Source organism: Scomber scombrus, chromosome 5 (assembly GCF_963691925.1).
Source record: "Scomber scombrus chromosome 5, fScoSco1.1, whole genome shotgun sequence".
In the NCBI taxonomy this organism is placed as follows: domain Eukaryota; kingdom Metazoa; phylum Chordata; class Actinopteri; order Scombriformes; family Scombridae; genus Scomber; species Scomber scombrus.
In genome coordinates this window covers 16,388,775-16,403,661 of record NC_084974.1, presented here as the reverse complement: position 1 = coordinate 16,403,661, position 14,887 = coordinate 16,388,775, and the positions used below count along the sequence as shown (strand labels likewise).

The following is a 14,887-nucleotide window of genomic DNA, read 5'->3' as shown; positions in this document are numbered from 1 at the left end:
AACCTCCCTTCAGGGCTGTTGCATCATGATGTCCGCAAGGTCTCTACTGGGTACCCTGAGGCCTTTGTCAAGCTGTGTAACTTTTATTTGACCGTGATTTTGCCTTTTGAACTCAGCAAACTTCAATAAAGAAGGAAATAAAACATAAAAGTCAGTTCATATGCTTTTGTTTATAATGTGGGAAGGACAATAAAATCTTAATGTGAGGAGCTTGAAGACATTGAGTAAATTAGGCCTTTTTGTACATAGACTATGCAAGTAGTATAATTTAACCCAAGTTATCAGAATAGGTGACTATACTAATAAGATATTTTCTGGACCCATACAGTTCCACACAAATTCTCAAATTTTATTATAGATTTAATTATACATTTAAACACAAAAACTCCGCAAACCAGGTTTTCTGGTAATTATTAGTAATGTATTAATTAATTCTTATTACTTATAATACAAACATAACAGTTTATCACATTGGTCAGCATATTGGTTCAAAGGTTAGTACAGTCACCTTACAACAAAAATAATCTATGATCACAAACGAAGAAAGGACCAACACTTGTAGCCTTTCGGTATGGTGTTTGCATGTTCTCCCTACGTTCTATCTTAGTTTCCATGTCACAGGCTATTGGCATATTTGTGATGATCTGTCCATTTTTAGAACATTGCCTGAATTATAATGTTACCTGGGCATCTCATTCCAAATCCATGGACATTTATTTACTACTATAATAACCCCGCTCTTCTGGGAAGGCCCTTCATAAGATTTTGAAACTTGGCTGTAGGGATTTGCTCCCACTCAGCCACAAAACCATTATTGAGGTTGGGCACTGAAATTGGGTGATAAGGCAAAGCTAATGTATGGGGTTGAGCTCAGGACTCTGTGCAGGCCAGTCAAATTGTTCTATACCAAAATAGGACTAAACTTAAAGGACCCTTATTCTGTGCACAGGGTAATTGTCATGTTACAACAAGAAAAGGCCTTCATCAAACTGTCACAAAGTTTAAAGCGTACGAATGTCTGAAATATAACAAATGTAACAGTTGTAACTTAATCTAAAATACAATTACTGTATGGAAACAGATGTGTTTTGGGCTGGTACACAAAACTACGTTTATTGCATTTAGTTACCACCCAGACAAAATATGGGACATTTTATGTTAGAAATGCACACATTTGTATTACTATAATTGTGTGGATTTTTAAAATATATTCCTAACTTAAACCATGACCCTTACTTTAGCCAAAGGCTATATCTTAACCCTAAAATCCAATGATTTATCATGTGTGGGTTTTGTCCTTAAAAGAAACATAAGTCCTCACATTATGACTGTGTGATAGATTACAACAGTCCTCACAAATTTACCAGCCTTTCGTGTGAAAACTATGAACAGCTATACAACGGACTATGATGCCATCTCCTGGCAAAATTGTGCAACACCTGAAAAACTGTAATAATAATGATGATGATGACGATGATAACTGTGATAACAATGGTAATAACTGCAACTAATGGATGTATGCAATGTAATATATTGTGTTTTAAAATTTAAGACACAATACTCAAAAGAATAAATCAAGGCAATAAAACAAACAGGCATTATATCAAAAAAGAGACAAAAAAGACATAAGAATGTCTGAAATGGGAAAACGTAGATAAACTAGAACAGCCACAAAGTCCAAACCAGAGCTAAGGATGCACACAAGTTCATAAAGTGTTAATATGTTATCATATAGATTGGAATTGGAAATAAACATAACATTACCGTAATTATTCTGTAATTAACTGTAATTAATAATCCTAAAATCATTTTGGAGTTTTAATGGCTACCAGTGAATACAAGGTATATTTGGGATAATGTGATCCTCAAAGACCCATCCCACCCTAGGTCCCACTCTGTTTGAACTGACGTTACAGGACACTTAAAACACGGAAAAGCAGGTTAAAAAATATTTTTTATCCTAGAGCAATAACTGCTCTAAATGCTCATAAAACCTGATCCTGTTTTAACTGCAACAGCTAATTTGTAATATTTAGGGGAAGTGTGCAATACTGATGGCAGTGAATGGAATGTCTTATCAGTGTGTGTGTGTGTGTGTGTGTGTGTGTGTGTGTGTGTGTGTGTGTGTGTGTGTGTGTGTGTGTGTGTGTGTGTTACAGTTAGTTTAGTACTTAATTAGTTTTAGTACTAATTACTCATTTATTTTATTCTTTACAAGCACCTTCTTTCTTTCTTTTTTACTTATGGTTTCAATTGTGTTGCACATGTACAATGACAATAAAGACTATTCTTATTCTTATTCTTATGTTCTCTGTTAAAACCATTAGAGAGAAAAAAAATCATAATGTTATTTTTTTATTCAGAACAGAGAAAATCTTTAAGCAACACTTTTATATGCCCTTATGACCTGAATCTTTTCTAAAATCTGACAAAAACCCATTAGATTACCATTTTGAAGTGCCAATATACTGTGAAACTTTGACCTAGATGCTAACCCATCATGACCTCTGCCATGATTTAGGTTCAGCTCTGTGGACAGTTTTAAAATCGCATTAAACATTTTAAGAATTACATAACCTTCAGAAATCGAAAGATCATTTGAAGTGAAGAGTACCACAATAGACTCCCCGAAGAAGGAAAATCACACAAGTTTTGTGTACTTCTGTTGGCCAAAGACCAGGACTTCAGTAAAGTTATCTTTTGTAATAAGTATTTTCATTTTGTCCAGTACCTTGCTGTGTGATAATTACACACCTGAATGTCCCTTGCAAAATGTCAATCTGGCTTTTCATGATTTGGAGATGCTTTTGCAAAGGTCTAACGAGGCTGATTCATCTCTTTGAAGGATACAAGACTGTAACAACATATAAAGGTGACATATAGAGGAAAAATAAAATCTTTTCAGACTGTATATCCAAACTCTGATGACCGGGTGTATAGTAGGACAATGCTATATGACACACAGCCAGATTAGTCAAAGTTTGAATGGAGTAACATCCAGATCCTAACATGATCAGCCAGATGTGCAGATATAAATCTGACTAATGTTATCAATCAGTGGATAGAGTTACAGTTTAAACAAAGTTGAAACTTCATATGCCAGAGGAAACATAAATATTAAAGTTATAATAAAGCATCAGGGGAGTCGTAAAATATGATGTTTAAACTTTGCTCAGCCAATGAACTGTAATTTATGTAATTCACTTTTTGATACAAACATGCTTAGTTTGTGTCATCCTGACAATTATGACAATCACAAATTCTAAATTCATAACATTTAAATTTGTTCATTACCTTAATTATTATTATTATTCTTAGAAATTAGGATAGAAAAGAGTGAGGTTTTTGGCTAAATAATGAAAGACATTTTTTAAATGTCTCTGAGGAACCCTGTGTTTGCAATAAGCACCATTTGATTGCATTAAGAATCATATATGTAAATATTAATAAGGATTTAAATAAGAAACCCTTTCCTGTAAAGACCAGAACCATGTATTGCACTCAGTCTACTGTACATTTTATTGAAGTGTGTGTGTTTAACAGGCACATGTCAGACTGATTGTCACAATTAACCTTATGATTTTATTTTATTCTCTACAATATCAATTTTATTTTGCATGCTACTACTTGATAATTATTCAGCTGGCTAATTAGCTTGTTTTTTGTTTTGACCTTCTATTAAACCTCAAAATTAATTAATTTCCAACCCAACACCTGAGCTCTCATTTCACAGCCTCAGGCCCAGATGTCATCAGTCTTGTCGGAAACACTTACTTGTCTTTGCTTGCCCAGCTGGCCCCTTGTTCCCCCCACCAGCCCCCTGGGTAAAAGGTAAATTGGCAGGTTTAGGATGATGCCATGACGCCATCCTACTTCCAGAATATACACAATAACAAGTTTAAGTGCTTCCCAGGTGTGTGTTACGCTCCAGTGCATATTGTTATTCATGACTCATGACTGAAATTAAAACAACATGGCTCATAGGTTGTTTTCCTGATATACAAGTTCACAAACAAGTCACCACCCAACACACACATGGGACTTCTTAACATTTAATTAAGTTTATTTGTCCTTTTTGTCTGTACCTAACGTTTTAATAAAATTAGGCCTATGTGCAAACAGTCATAATCTAAAAGATACCTATTTTCTAAATAAATGTGAAATAGGCCCCTTTGAGTGATGGTTTTGGCCATAAATGTTCACTTGTGCGATTCGGTTTTATGAACTGCTGCTTGTCTAGATTATCACAAGGACAGAGTTGTCCTTGTTACTCCTCACTTTCTCCAAATTTCACTCGATTCCTCTGTGTTGAACTAAATAAATAATAACCCTAAACAACACAAGTTATTAAGGTTAAATGGTGTAGGCCAAAAGATTTAACAGTCCCTGTGATGTACACCTAATCAAATATTGTAAATGAACCATATTCCTATCCATTCTCCGCACACCTTTTCCTCATTCAAATATGAGTTTCATGTTATAACATAATAAGTTATCACATTATAATGTGATACATTTCATGTTATCACATTATAATGAGACTTCGTGTTATAACATGGCACTTATTACGTATTACGTATAACAGCCAGCATTAAATGACATTAGGACATGCATGCCATTTTCAGCATGTGTCACTCATTAACAAAAGAAATCACTATCGTAAAGGATGTAAGGGTCGGGAAGAGCTATAGTCAACAGAGGAGAGTAAAATACATTGAAGCTTCAACTATTAATTTTTAATTTGAATATCCTCTCTGAAATCCTGTCCTGACAGCCCCCTCCCTTGCACTGTGCAGCCCTCCTTCAGTGGTCTGATGAAGAATGACTTGAGTGTATATAAAGGCAATTTATACATTTATTTGGGGATTTTTTGAATTTAATTGTTTATTTTATAGTGACACTATAGACAGAAAACATGTAGAGATAGGGGTTTGACGTAAAGTCCCAAGACACAATTGTTAAGGTAATTTTGTAGGAGAAAATATGATGCTATTAAAAGATTGTTCTGAGGGCGTCATAATGGAGAACAATCAAATATGGTCTGTCACACACTTGGAAAATATATCAATCCTGGAATAGTCATCACCTGCCACTTTCCACCAATCATGTTAATAAGGAAGCAGATGGAGAAGACTGATCATACTGCAGTGCTCTGTAAGATACATCACCTCTCTCTCTAATACATGTGTCTGGCACTCTGTTCAGTTGGCTTATTATTTTGGCAGAACCAAAGACAGGAGGAGGGTGACACTATCGCAGCTTCTACTCTGTTCTGCCACCACCATAGACCCACATACAGAGAGATACATAACTTCAGGTAGCAAATAAACAAAAAGGCAAGATGAAGTCTGAGATGCCAACACAGAGATATCTATTAAAGTACAACAGACCCATAAAACCAATCATACTCTTATGGCTTCATATATTCAATGTAAAGGTTGGGCAGGGAGTGGGATGTGTCTTAGAAAAAAAGAACAAATGTTTTGTAGAAAATACTTTTCCTAAGTCCTGTTTGGTCCCTTTGAAGGATAAACAATTCACTCACCTATGAGAGCTTATGAGTTCCCATGAGAGAACATGGGAAACTCCTATTTGGGGACTGATCAGTGCAGAACCTGCTTTTGGCCCCTCACTCCTTACAGGAAGAGTTTCAGGATGAAAGAATGACTGAACACAGGTCTCTCACCAGTGCCAACATAGTATGAGAAAATTGCTTTCACCTTAAGCATCAGGGTTCTGTGTAATGAAAGTTGTGCAAAAAGACTACATTGAACTGATTGAGCAGGATAGTTGACCCCAGCTAGTTCCCTTATACCATATCTTACAGCCCATTTATTTTTCAGTAGGGGTCTGCCCAAATCCATCATATGACTGTACACCAATAATGCAACTTTTATCTTAAACCATTGTGAACTCCATTAAAACTATAATCCCATGGTATTCTTAGGCCAGATGTGATTCATCCATCATGTTCTGAGCCTGCCCCATGTTCTCTGGTTGGACGTGCCTGGAATACTTCCACAAGGAGCCATCCAGGTAGCATCCAATTCAGATGCATTTTACTGCTAGGTCTGAGATCCTTAACCTATCATAGTCACCCTGTAAAGGAAACTAATTTTGATAGCTTGTGGTATGATCTTATAATCTTGGTCATCCTCCAAAAGACCATGACCATAGGTGAAGATTTAAATGTAGATTGAAATTTCTGCTGGCACAGCATCAATCCGTCTGTAGATCTTATGCTTTATCTTACTCTTTCTTGTGAACAGGACCACAGTGTACTTGAACTCCTTCACTTGGGGCATTTACTTACTCCGAGGCTGTTATATGGGGTATGCAATTCGGCTGTTTTTAGAGATGCTATTCATGAAAATCATGAACTGACCCCCATGTGCCACAGAAGAGGCCTACTTCTCCACAGTCTCCTCAAACTCTTCCCAAACTAGACTTTTTGTGTCTGTGATCACAGTTCTCTGCAGTTCTCTGGCTTCCCTTTACCTTTCTGCTGCTCACAGATAGACCCCCAGGTGGTGCTCAAGCACCTGCCATTTATTTTTTTTAAATTTGATATTTTAGTTTATGAATTTGGCCCATGACAAGACCACAGAAACCCCTTCCCCTCCATCTTCGACTTTCCTTTTCACAGCCACCACAGTTAATGTTAATAGTAAATTGAGCACCCTGTGGATCAGCATGTAACAATAGTGTTTGTCCTAAGCCCCAGCATTGTTTGTCACCGCTGTGAAATTAAAACTTTATTAAGACATCTCAATATAGCCTAACTCATATTTGGATATCTTTACTCTCCTCTCCTGCCTCCTCTCCCCTCCTCCTAACCCCCTATTTCTTATTTCCTCCTCTCCTCTCCTCTCCTCTCCTCTCCTCTCCTCTCCTCTCCTCTCCTCTCCTCTCCTCTCCTCTCCTCTCCTCTCCTCTCCTCTCTTCTCCACTCCATTCCTCTCCTCCCACTTTTGGATCTAGAGTTTAAGATGTAATTTGAGCAGTTAGCGGCTGGCTCTAATATAAATTGTGTCTGTGTGTGTGTGTGTGTGTGTGTGTGTGTGTGTGTGTGTGTGTGTGTGTGTGTGTGTGTGTGTGTGTGTGTGTGTGTGTGTGTGTGTGTGTGTGTGTACACTTTCTCAAAAACACTGAAACAGAGGAGAACTGTGGACATCAAATTTGAGCAAACTGACAATGACTTCTTCCAAAAATGAACCCCTAAATACTTCATTACACAAAAGTGATTAAAGTTAGTGATGTTTTATACTTCTTCCCCTCTCTTAGTCTGTACTTATCCCCATTGCTCATTCTCTTCTTCTTTTCAGCTCTGTCTGTCTGTCAGTCTGTATTTTTTGTTCCATTCATTTTCTGTTCATTCACAGGCATTTGTCTGTCTTGCTGTCTGTCTGCATGACTGCATAGCTAATTAACATATGCTTTAACTCAACATACTCATCATCTCTCCTGTTGACTTTCTCACAACTGTTTAGGTCTGTCTGTTAGTATATATTATTATCATCATTCTGTCTGTCTGTCTGTCTGTCTGTCTGTCTGTCTGTCTGTCTGTCTGTCTGTCTGTCTGTCTGTCTGTCTGTCTGTCTGTCTGTCTGTCTGTCTGTCTGTCTGTCTGTCTGTCTGTCTGTCTATCTGTCTGTATGTCTGCCTGCCTGCCTGCCTGCCTGTTTCTCTTCTTTCTGTCTGTGTTTATGTCTTTTGCCATTTGGTTCATCTGCAGATTCTAGCGCTCAGTAAAATAAAGTGGAACAGCTAACACTCAGGGGCTTCAATTATCTGGAATCGCATATGCCTGAGCATTCTGTATTAGGACACCTATGTCCTTCTTCTTCTTCTGAGCGTCACACAGGGACATATTAAGTGAATAAGCAAACCTATATGACCTGAGGCAGCACAACATGCAGCATGTGAAATTCTCTTTGCTTCACACTCTGGTGGTGGTCTGTTTTGTAGCCTGCAGGCATGGTCCTGATAATGACATGCACAACACCCTAATGAGTCATTAATTTCAATATATTAAACCTGTTTAACCCCCCTTCCCCCCCTCCCCCCTCCAAAAAAAGGAATTCTTACTCCAGATGAAAAAAAGAAAGAAAAACAAGAGATAATTAGTTTTAAAAAAGAACAAAAAAAGAAAAAAAAACGCTTAAAGGAGAGGGTTTAAGACACATTTTTTTGATTCTGGTGAGGCTACCTTGATTTGGAGAACAAATACTTAACACACATTAATGCATATTTAAAGCAATACAGTATTACACATTTTGACCTTCTCTCTTTTTATCACATGAACAATATTAAAATGTTTCCATATGGTTTCCTTCCAGATTTCCTCTCGCCTCACTCAGTAGTTCAATGTGTGTTTCAAGCTTGTTTGTTTGTGTGTGTGTGTTTCTTCAAATCACTGAAGGATAAGTTAGGCCTAGTCAAGCATGACATTGTGACATGACACTGCTCACGTCTTTCTCCATTATGATCAAATGCTCATTCCAGTTCCTTGTTATTGTTGTTACTTGGTATGAAACTGGGGGCTCTTTTTCCATTGATCAGAGGCTCGGGGGAAATGAGTTCAATTTTACAGTTGTGACATGAGGCAGGTAGCATATATAGGCTTCAGGGTAGCATCTCTCACTTGACACTTAAGACAGGATAACTTGTCTGTGCAGTTAAACGCAATGAAGATGCAACACTCTGGAAAGTGTTTGATGAACTTGGCTTGAAAAGAGGGCCTTAGCTTTAATGATGAGATGCTTTTTTTTAGCCATCAGTTTAAGCTGCAGATAAATTACCTTAACTGATTTTAGATGTATTTGTCTCAATGGGCTCATATTATTTTCTTTGGACTAGCTCTTGTTTTTTACTGACTCTGGCAAATTGTTTACTGCTTTGTCAGCTTGCATGGTGCTTATTATTTATTGTTTGTATGGATTATCCAAACATTAATTACTTGAACTGCTAAAGACATACATTTGTTATCAAGTGTGTATAGTGACTTAGCTTATAGAAAGGATGTGCCAGTTTTGGATGAAATCAGTAGAGCCCAGTCTTTCATGGCAAAGGACAAAGCTTTTTCTTTTGAGTGTTGTATGGTGGGGTATTTTCACCCACAAATCCCACCAAGACCAGACCCAACAATGTGAAGTAATCCGGGGTTTGGTTTCCCTGCCTGTGTTGGAGAAAAATGGAGACATCATCTTGGGGGGGCTCTTCTCCCTTCATGACACAGTGGTGGAGCCCAGTCTGTCCTTCACCTCCACACCTACACCTACACAGTGCACCAGGTAATCTTTTAAGATAGATCTCAATCAGCTGTGCATGCAAACTTGTGTATTCGGCAGTTTAATGGCAGACATGGTTCAAATATACTATATTTTTTTCCTTCTATGTTTTGTAAACCACAACGTGTGAAATGTTTTTAAACATGAGATTTTGTTGAGAATTAAAAGTGCTTCAGTCTTTGCCTCAAGAAATCTTCTCTCTTCTGTCAGATTTAACTTTCGGACATTCCGCTGGATGCAGACCATGATATTTGCTATTGAGGAGATCAACAGAGATGGCAGCCTACTTCCCAACATCACACTGGGCTATAAGATCTATGATTCATGCAGTACTCCCCATCAGGCCCTGAAAGCTGCTATGGAGTTAATGGGAAGTGTGAACGGTTCAGTGGCTGAAGGGGATATGCAAGGAAAAGGCAGCTGCCGTGGCACTGTACCAGTAGTGATAGGGGATGGAGGCTCTACTCAGTCTCTGGTAGTTGCTCGTTTTCTGGGAGTCTTCCATGTGCCACAGGTGAGACCTTCATACCCACTAAACAACTGCATATTTTAGCATATCTTTTTTTTTTAACTGTGTGTTAAAAGTCTTGTGTTTATAGGATATGCGATTGTTGCTTCTTGACCCTCAGTGTCTGAGTATTAATCAGGTTTGAATGTAGACTAACTTGGGCAGTATACGGTATAAATACTGGGACTAGTATATGGTTAAAGCCCCAATTCAAGTTGTTGCCTGTAATAACCCTCTCTCTCCCCATGCTCCCTGTCTCTCTCTATGCTGTCAAGAATGCAAAAGAAAAAAGAAAAGAAAACAATGTTTAAAAAATAGAATAACATGTGCTTTCCTTCTTCTAGGTTAGTTATTTTTCTAGCTGTGCCTGTCTCAGCGACAAAAATGAGTACCCTGCATTCTTAAGGACCATGCCCAGTGACTTCTTCCAGGTTAGAGGCACTGGAGACTCAATTCGCTTATAATGCCATCTGTAAACACAAAAACATAAAGTCTAAATTGCCATTTCTGAAACAATATAAAGTCTGTTTGCTCTCTCTCTCTCTCTCTCTCTCTCTCTCTCTCTCTCTCTCTCTCTCTCTCTCTCTCTCTCTCTCTCTCTCTCTCTCTCTCTCTCTCTCTCTCTCTCTCTCACTCTCTCTCTCTCTCTCTCGCTCTCTCTTTTGCTTGTCCATTTCTAGGTAGATGCACTTGTACAACTTGTCAAGCATTTTGGCTGGACTTGGGTGGGTGTGATTGCAGGGGATGATGCATATGGCCGTGGCGGGGCAAACATCTTTGCTGATGAGGTGGGTGACAGACTTACATAATTTACTTATAATTTAAATTTTTGTATGTTTCATTGTTTAACTTTTTGAATATACTGTGAACATACAATGAATTGTCATGTATATTCCTTATTGTCCTTTTAGGTAATAAAGTTCGGTGCTTGCATTGCCTTCCATGAAATCATCCCTAAGAACCGAGCACAGACTGCAATTTCATCTATTGTTTCCATGATCCACTCCTCTGGGGCTCGGGTTATTCTGGTGTTTGCTGTGGAACAAGACACAGCTGCATTGTTTGATGAAGCACTCAGGCATGACACTTTTGTTTGTACTGTAATCTTCCACACCACTGTAATATTTATAATAAGATAAAACTCAGGTTCAACTTTGGGTTTGTTAACATTTTACTAGTTTACTGAATTAGAAATTCTGATGCCATTTTCATTGCAAAAATCCCACTTGCATGTCTCTTAATTTCAGAGTCGGGCTCACTGGGATACAGTGGCTGGCCAGTGAGGCTTGGATCACAGCTCCTGTCCTCTCAACCCCCAAAAAGTACCACCGCATCCTCCAGGGGTCTATGGGATTTGCCATTCGGCGAGCGCACATACCTGCACTGCAAGACTTTCTGCTTCGCCTGCATCCGGCAAGCCCAGATACCCTTGAAGATCCCTTCTTGATACCATTCTGGGAGGAGGTTTTTCAGTGCAGCGTGGATGTGCAGGCTCAACATCAGGAACACAGTGTTGGGGGAAAACCTCCATGCACTGGAGCAGAAGAGCTGGGGAGTGTGGAAAATATCTTTTCAGATGTGTCACAGCTAAGGATTTCCTACAATGTTTATAAGGCTGTGTATGCCATTGTATATGCACTCAAGGCTATGAGAAGCTGTGAGAAAGGGAAAGGTCCATTTCCTCTGCAGGCCTGTCCAGATGCAGACAATATACAGCCATGGCAGGTATTGTTCAACATTTTCTCCAATAATTCAGTCTAGATTGACTGAAGTTTTCATGATTTTATTAATTTCAGTAATCTAAGATTACCTATGCTTCCTTTCCTTAGCTGCTTCATTATATAAAACAGGTGAAATACTTGAACTCGTTTGGTGATGAAATCAAGTTTGACGAGAATGGCGACCCTGCAGCAATGTATGACCTCATTAACTGGCAGCTGAGACCAAATGGAGAAATTGAGTTTGTCACTATTGGCAAGTTTGATGAGACCACAGTTGGAAAGCAAAAGCTCCAGATCCAGGAACAGAATATTGTTTGGAATGGCAACAGGACAAATGTAGGGATCTAAAAAAAAAACAATAATGTGTACTTCATTGAATGCATTAATATGTTCATGATGTTACTGTGTTGTGACCAGTGTAGTGTGTGTTTCCTTTGTTGCTTAGGTCCCCTTGTCAGTATGCAGCAGTATTTGTCCCCCAGGCACCCGGAAGGCAATCAGACCTAACTTCCCTATCTGCTGCCATGATTGTGTGGTCTGTACAGCTGGAGAGATTAGCAATCAGACTGGTGAGAAAAGACTGTCTTTTTATACTACAATATGTTTTTAAATCTGACCCAAGTTTCAGAGTAGCAGCTATAACCTTGCTGTTTTTTCTCTAGATGCCATAGACTGTTTTCGCTGCTTACCAGAGTTCTGGTCCAATGCTGAGAGGACAGCCTGTGTCCCCAAACAGGTTGAGTTCCTCTCATTTAGCGACACCATGGGAATCACCCTGATGGCTATATCCCTCATCGGCTCTTTCTGCACGTGTGTTGTGGTCTTCATATTCTCTTATCACAGAACCACCCCTATCGTGAGAGCCAACAACTCTGAGCTAAGCTTCCTGCTGCTCTTCTCTTTGACTTTGTGTTTCCTGTGTTCTCTGACCTTCATAAGTCAGCCCTCTGAGTGGTCCTGCATGCTGCGCCACACAGCATTTGGAATCACTTTTGTACTCTGTATCTCGTGTATTTTGGGGAAAACAATAGTGGTGTTAATGGCCTTCAAGGCTAAACTTCCAGGCAGTAATGTAATGAGATGGTTTGGACCTGTGCAACAAAAAACAATCATTACTTTTTGCACACTGGTCCAGGTGAGGATAACGGACTCCTTGTGTACTTTAAGCAGTTAAATGAACATTATTTCAACTTTTTTAAAAATGAAATATATCTCCCTTACACAGATAATCATCTGCATAGTGTGGCTGGTTGTTGCTCCTCCCACTCCACGCCAATTGATGCCGCGTGAGAGCGCCATCGTAATTCTCTTGTGTGATGAAGGTTCCCGCATAGCATTTGCTCTGGTCCTGGGCTACATTGGTCTGCTGGCCTGCCTCTGCCTCCTCTTGGCCTTCCTGGCAAGGAAACTCCCAGATAATTTCAACGAGGCCAGGCTCATCACCTTCAGCATGCTCATTTTCTGTGCAGTGTGGGTAGCTTTTATCCCTGCCTACATCAGCTCTCCAGGAAAGTACTCCACAGTCACTGAGGTGTTTGCTATACTGGCCTCCAGTTATGGACTGCTGGGCTGTATATTTGCCCCAAAGTGTTACATAATTCTGCTAAGGCCTGAAAAGAACACAAAGAAACATTTACTGTCCAAAGCTGTCACTGACCAATTTTAGGAAATTATCTTTAATACAAGCATATTGTATGCACCCCTTCAAAATATGTATTATTTTCTTATCAACTTTTCTCAAATGAATAAATTTCATGTGATCACACTTCACATAAAATGTATAATTATGTAAACATATTGTAAACAGGGGAAACAAGGGTGTCAGGCTTTTTTACTATGATTATGAAGAGTTACTATACATTTTACCACCAGGTGGTAGCAGTGTGCTGTTCCTGTAATGCCTGTCATTCATCATATCCCATCAGAGCAAATACAACCATACTATTATACACAATCATATAATATAATGTCATATCATAAACTGGATACCCTGTTCCACTCTTACACTACTGTAATGTTTTATCTTATGCTGTAGTTAGAAATCTACTTCAATTTATATTATTCATTTGGTTAGTAGTGTCAACCATAGAAACAGTGCAAAAACAGCACATCATCATCCAGAATGTGATCCCTTTCACCCCTCAATTCAAGACAAATGATGGTTATATAGCCAAAAACCAAACTGCTTTTGTTTTGTTTTTCTTTTCAAGCAACATGAGACTCCCTTGACAGTCGTCATTGGAAATTTGAAGGACAGTTCAGTGCTAGATCTGAAAGGGATTTGGCAGCAGCGTCCATGCTGATTTGACCTGAGATAGAGTGATGAGGCCCAGGGTCTCTGAGGTATACTCTGTGGAAATCCCAGCTGTCATTGGTTAATTAAATCCTCATACTCCAGAGGCCTTTACATATAAACATCACGCCTGGCTGTTCCGTACAATAACAAACTAAAATGTCAGACATTTTTCTGGCTTTCCACAGCTGCTCTTGAGCTAACATTGATTAAGCAGCACTGATTGATCTGTTGTTTTTCCCAAGGTGGAGGAGTAAATTGGAAGATAGAGAGGCGTCGGGTCTGAGAGGTTTATCAGAGACAGGCAGAAGGGAAAGGTGGTGGGTGGACAGATGGACAGCAGGATTTTATTGGCATTGCACTGATCAATTTAATTCCAAATTTCTCTGTTCTTGTCCTTTGCATTTTTATCTCGTCTTTGTCCTCTGTCTTGCATTACAAATTTCAAATAACAGAAATACCTACAAATATCAGTTTAGTGAAGCCTTTAATGTTTTGACAATGACAAAGGGGTTGCTTCAACTTGATAGCCTGTTATACAGCTAAATGCCTTTCAGTCAGTGCTGTTGACCATACACTTGTGACCTCAGCTTGACTACTAAATTAGTCTTTCCTCCTGCCTTATTTTAAGGTGTTTGCAACTGAGTAATTGAATACCAATTAGCAGCATTTGTTAGTTTCAGTCTGGCAAGCACTATTTGTTTTTTGTTGAGTTTTCAAGGAAACAAGGAAACTACAGCAGAGGAAAATAGAGAGTGAATAAAGCCTCTGAACTGTGGATGCATCTGTCACAGATCCTTGAGAATTATGTAAGGGGAAGGACTCAACAATTATGATAATATATGTAAAATACAAGTGAACTGGGCACACAACTCAGTACTTACCAACACTGGGTAAAATACACTATCATTGAGTTGAGTCAACACCTGCATCAGGAAGGAAACAGTTGAATATCAAGAGCCATTTATTGCAGCTGCTGTGCTATCACATTATATTTTTATCTTATTTTTGAGATACTGAATTTCTGATACTTTCTCCTCCTTTTCTAAATGCACTAAGTAACAGTATTAGAGGA

General features: G+C 38.8%; 1 protein-coding gene across 1 annotated transcript; it reads left to right on the top strand.

Moving 5' to 3' along the window:
- Positions 1-9,510: 9,510 nt before the first annotated feature.
- On the top strand, positions 9,511-13,185 carry LOC133980181 (extracellular calcium-sensing receptor-like). Its single transcript, XM_062418794.1, has 9 exons — positions 9,511-9,804; positions 10,143-10,229; positions 10,479-10,586; positions 10,710-10,876; positions 11,046-11,523; positions 11,628-11,855; positions 11,965-12,088; positions 12,182-12,654; positions 12,745-13,185. Exons 1-9 carry the CDS (start codon positions 9,526-9,528, stop codon positions 13,183-13,185), a joined length of 2,385 nt encoding a protein of 794 aa, XP_062274778.1. The 5' UTR covers positions 9,511-9,525.
- Positions 13,186-14,887: the final 1,702 nt, after the last annotated feature.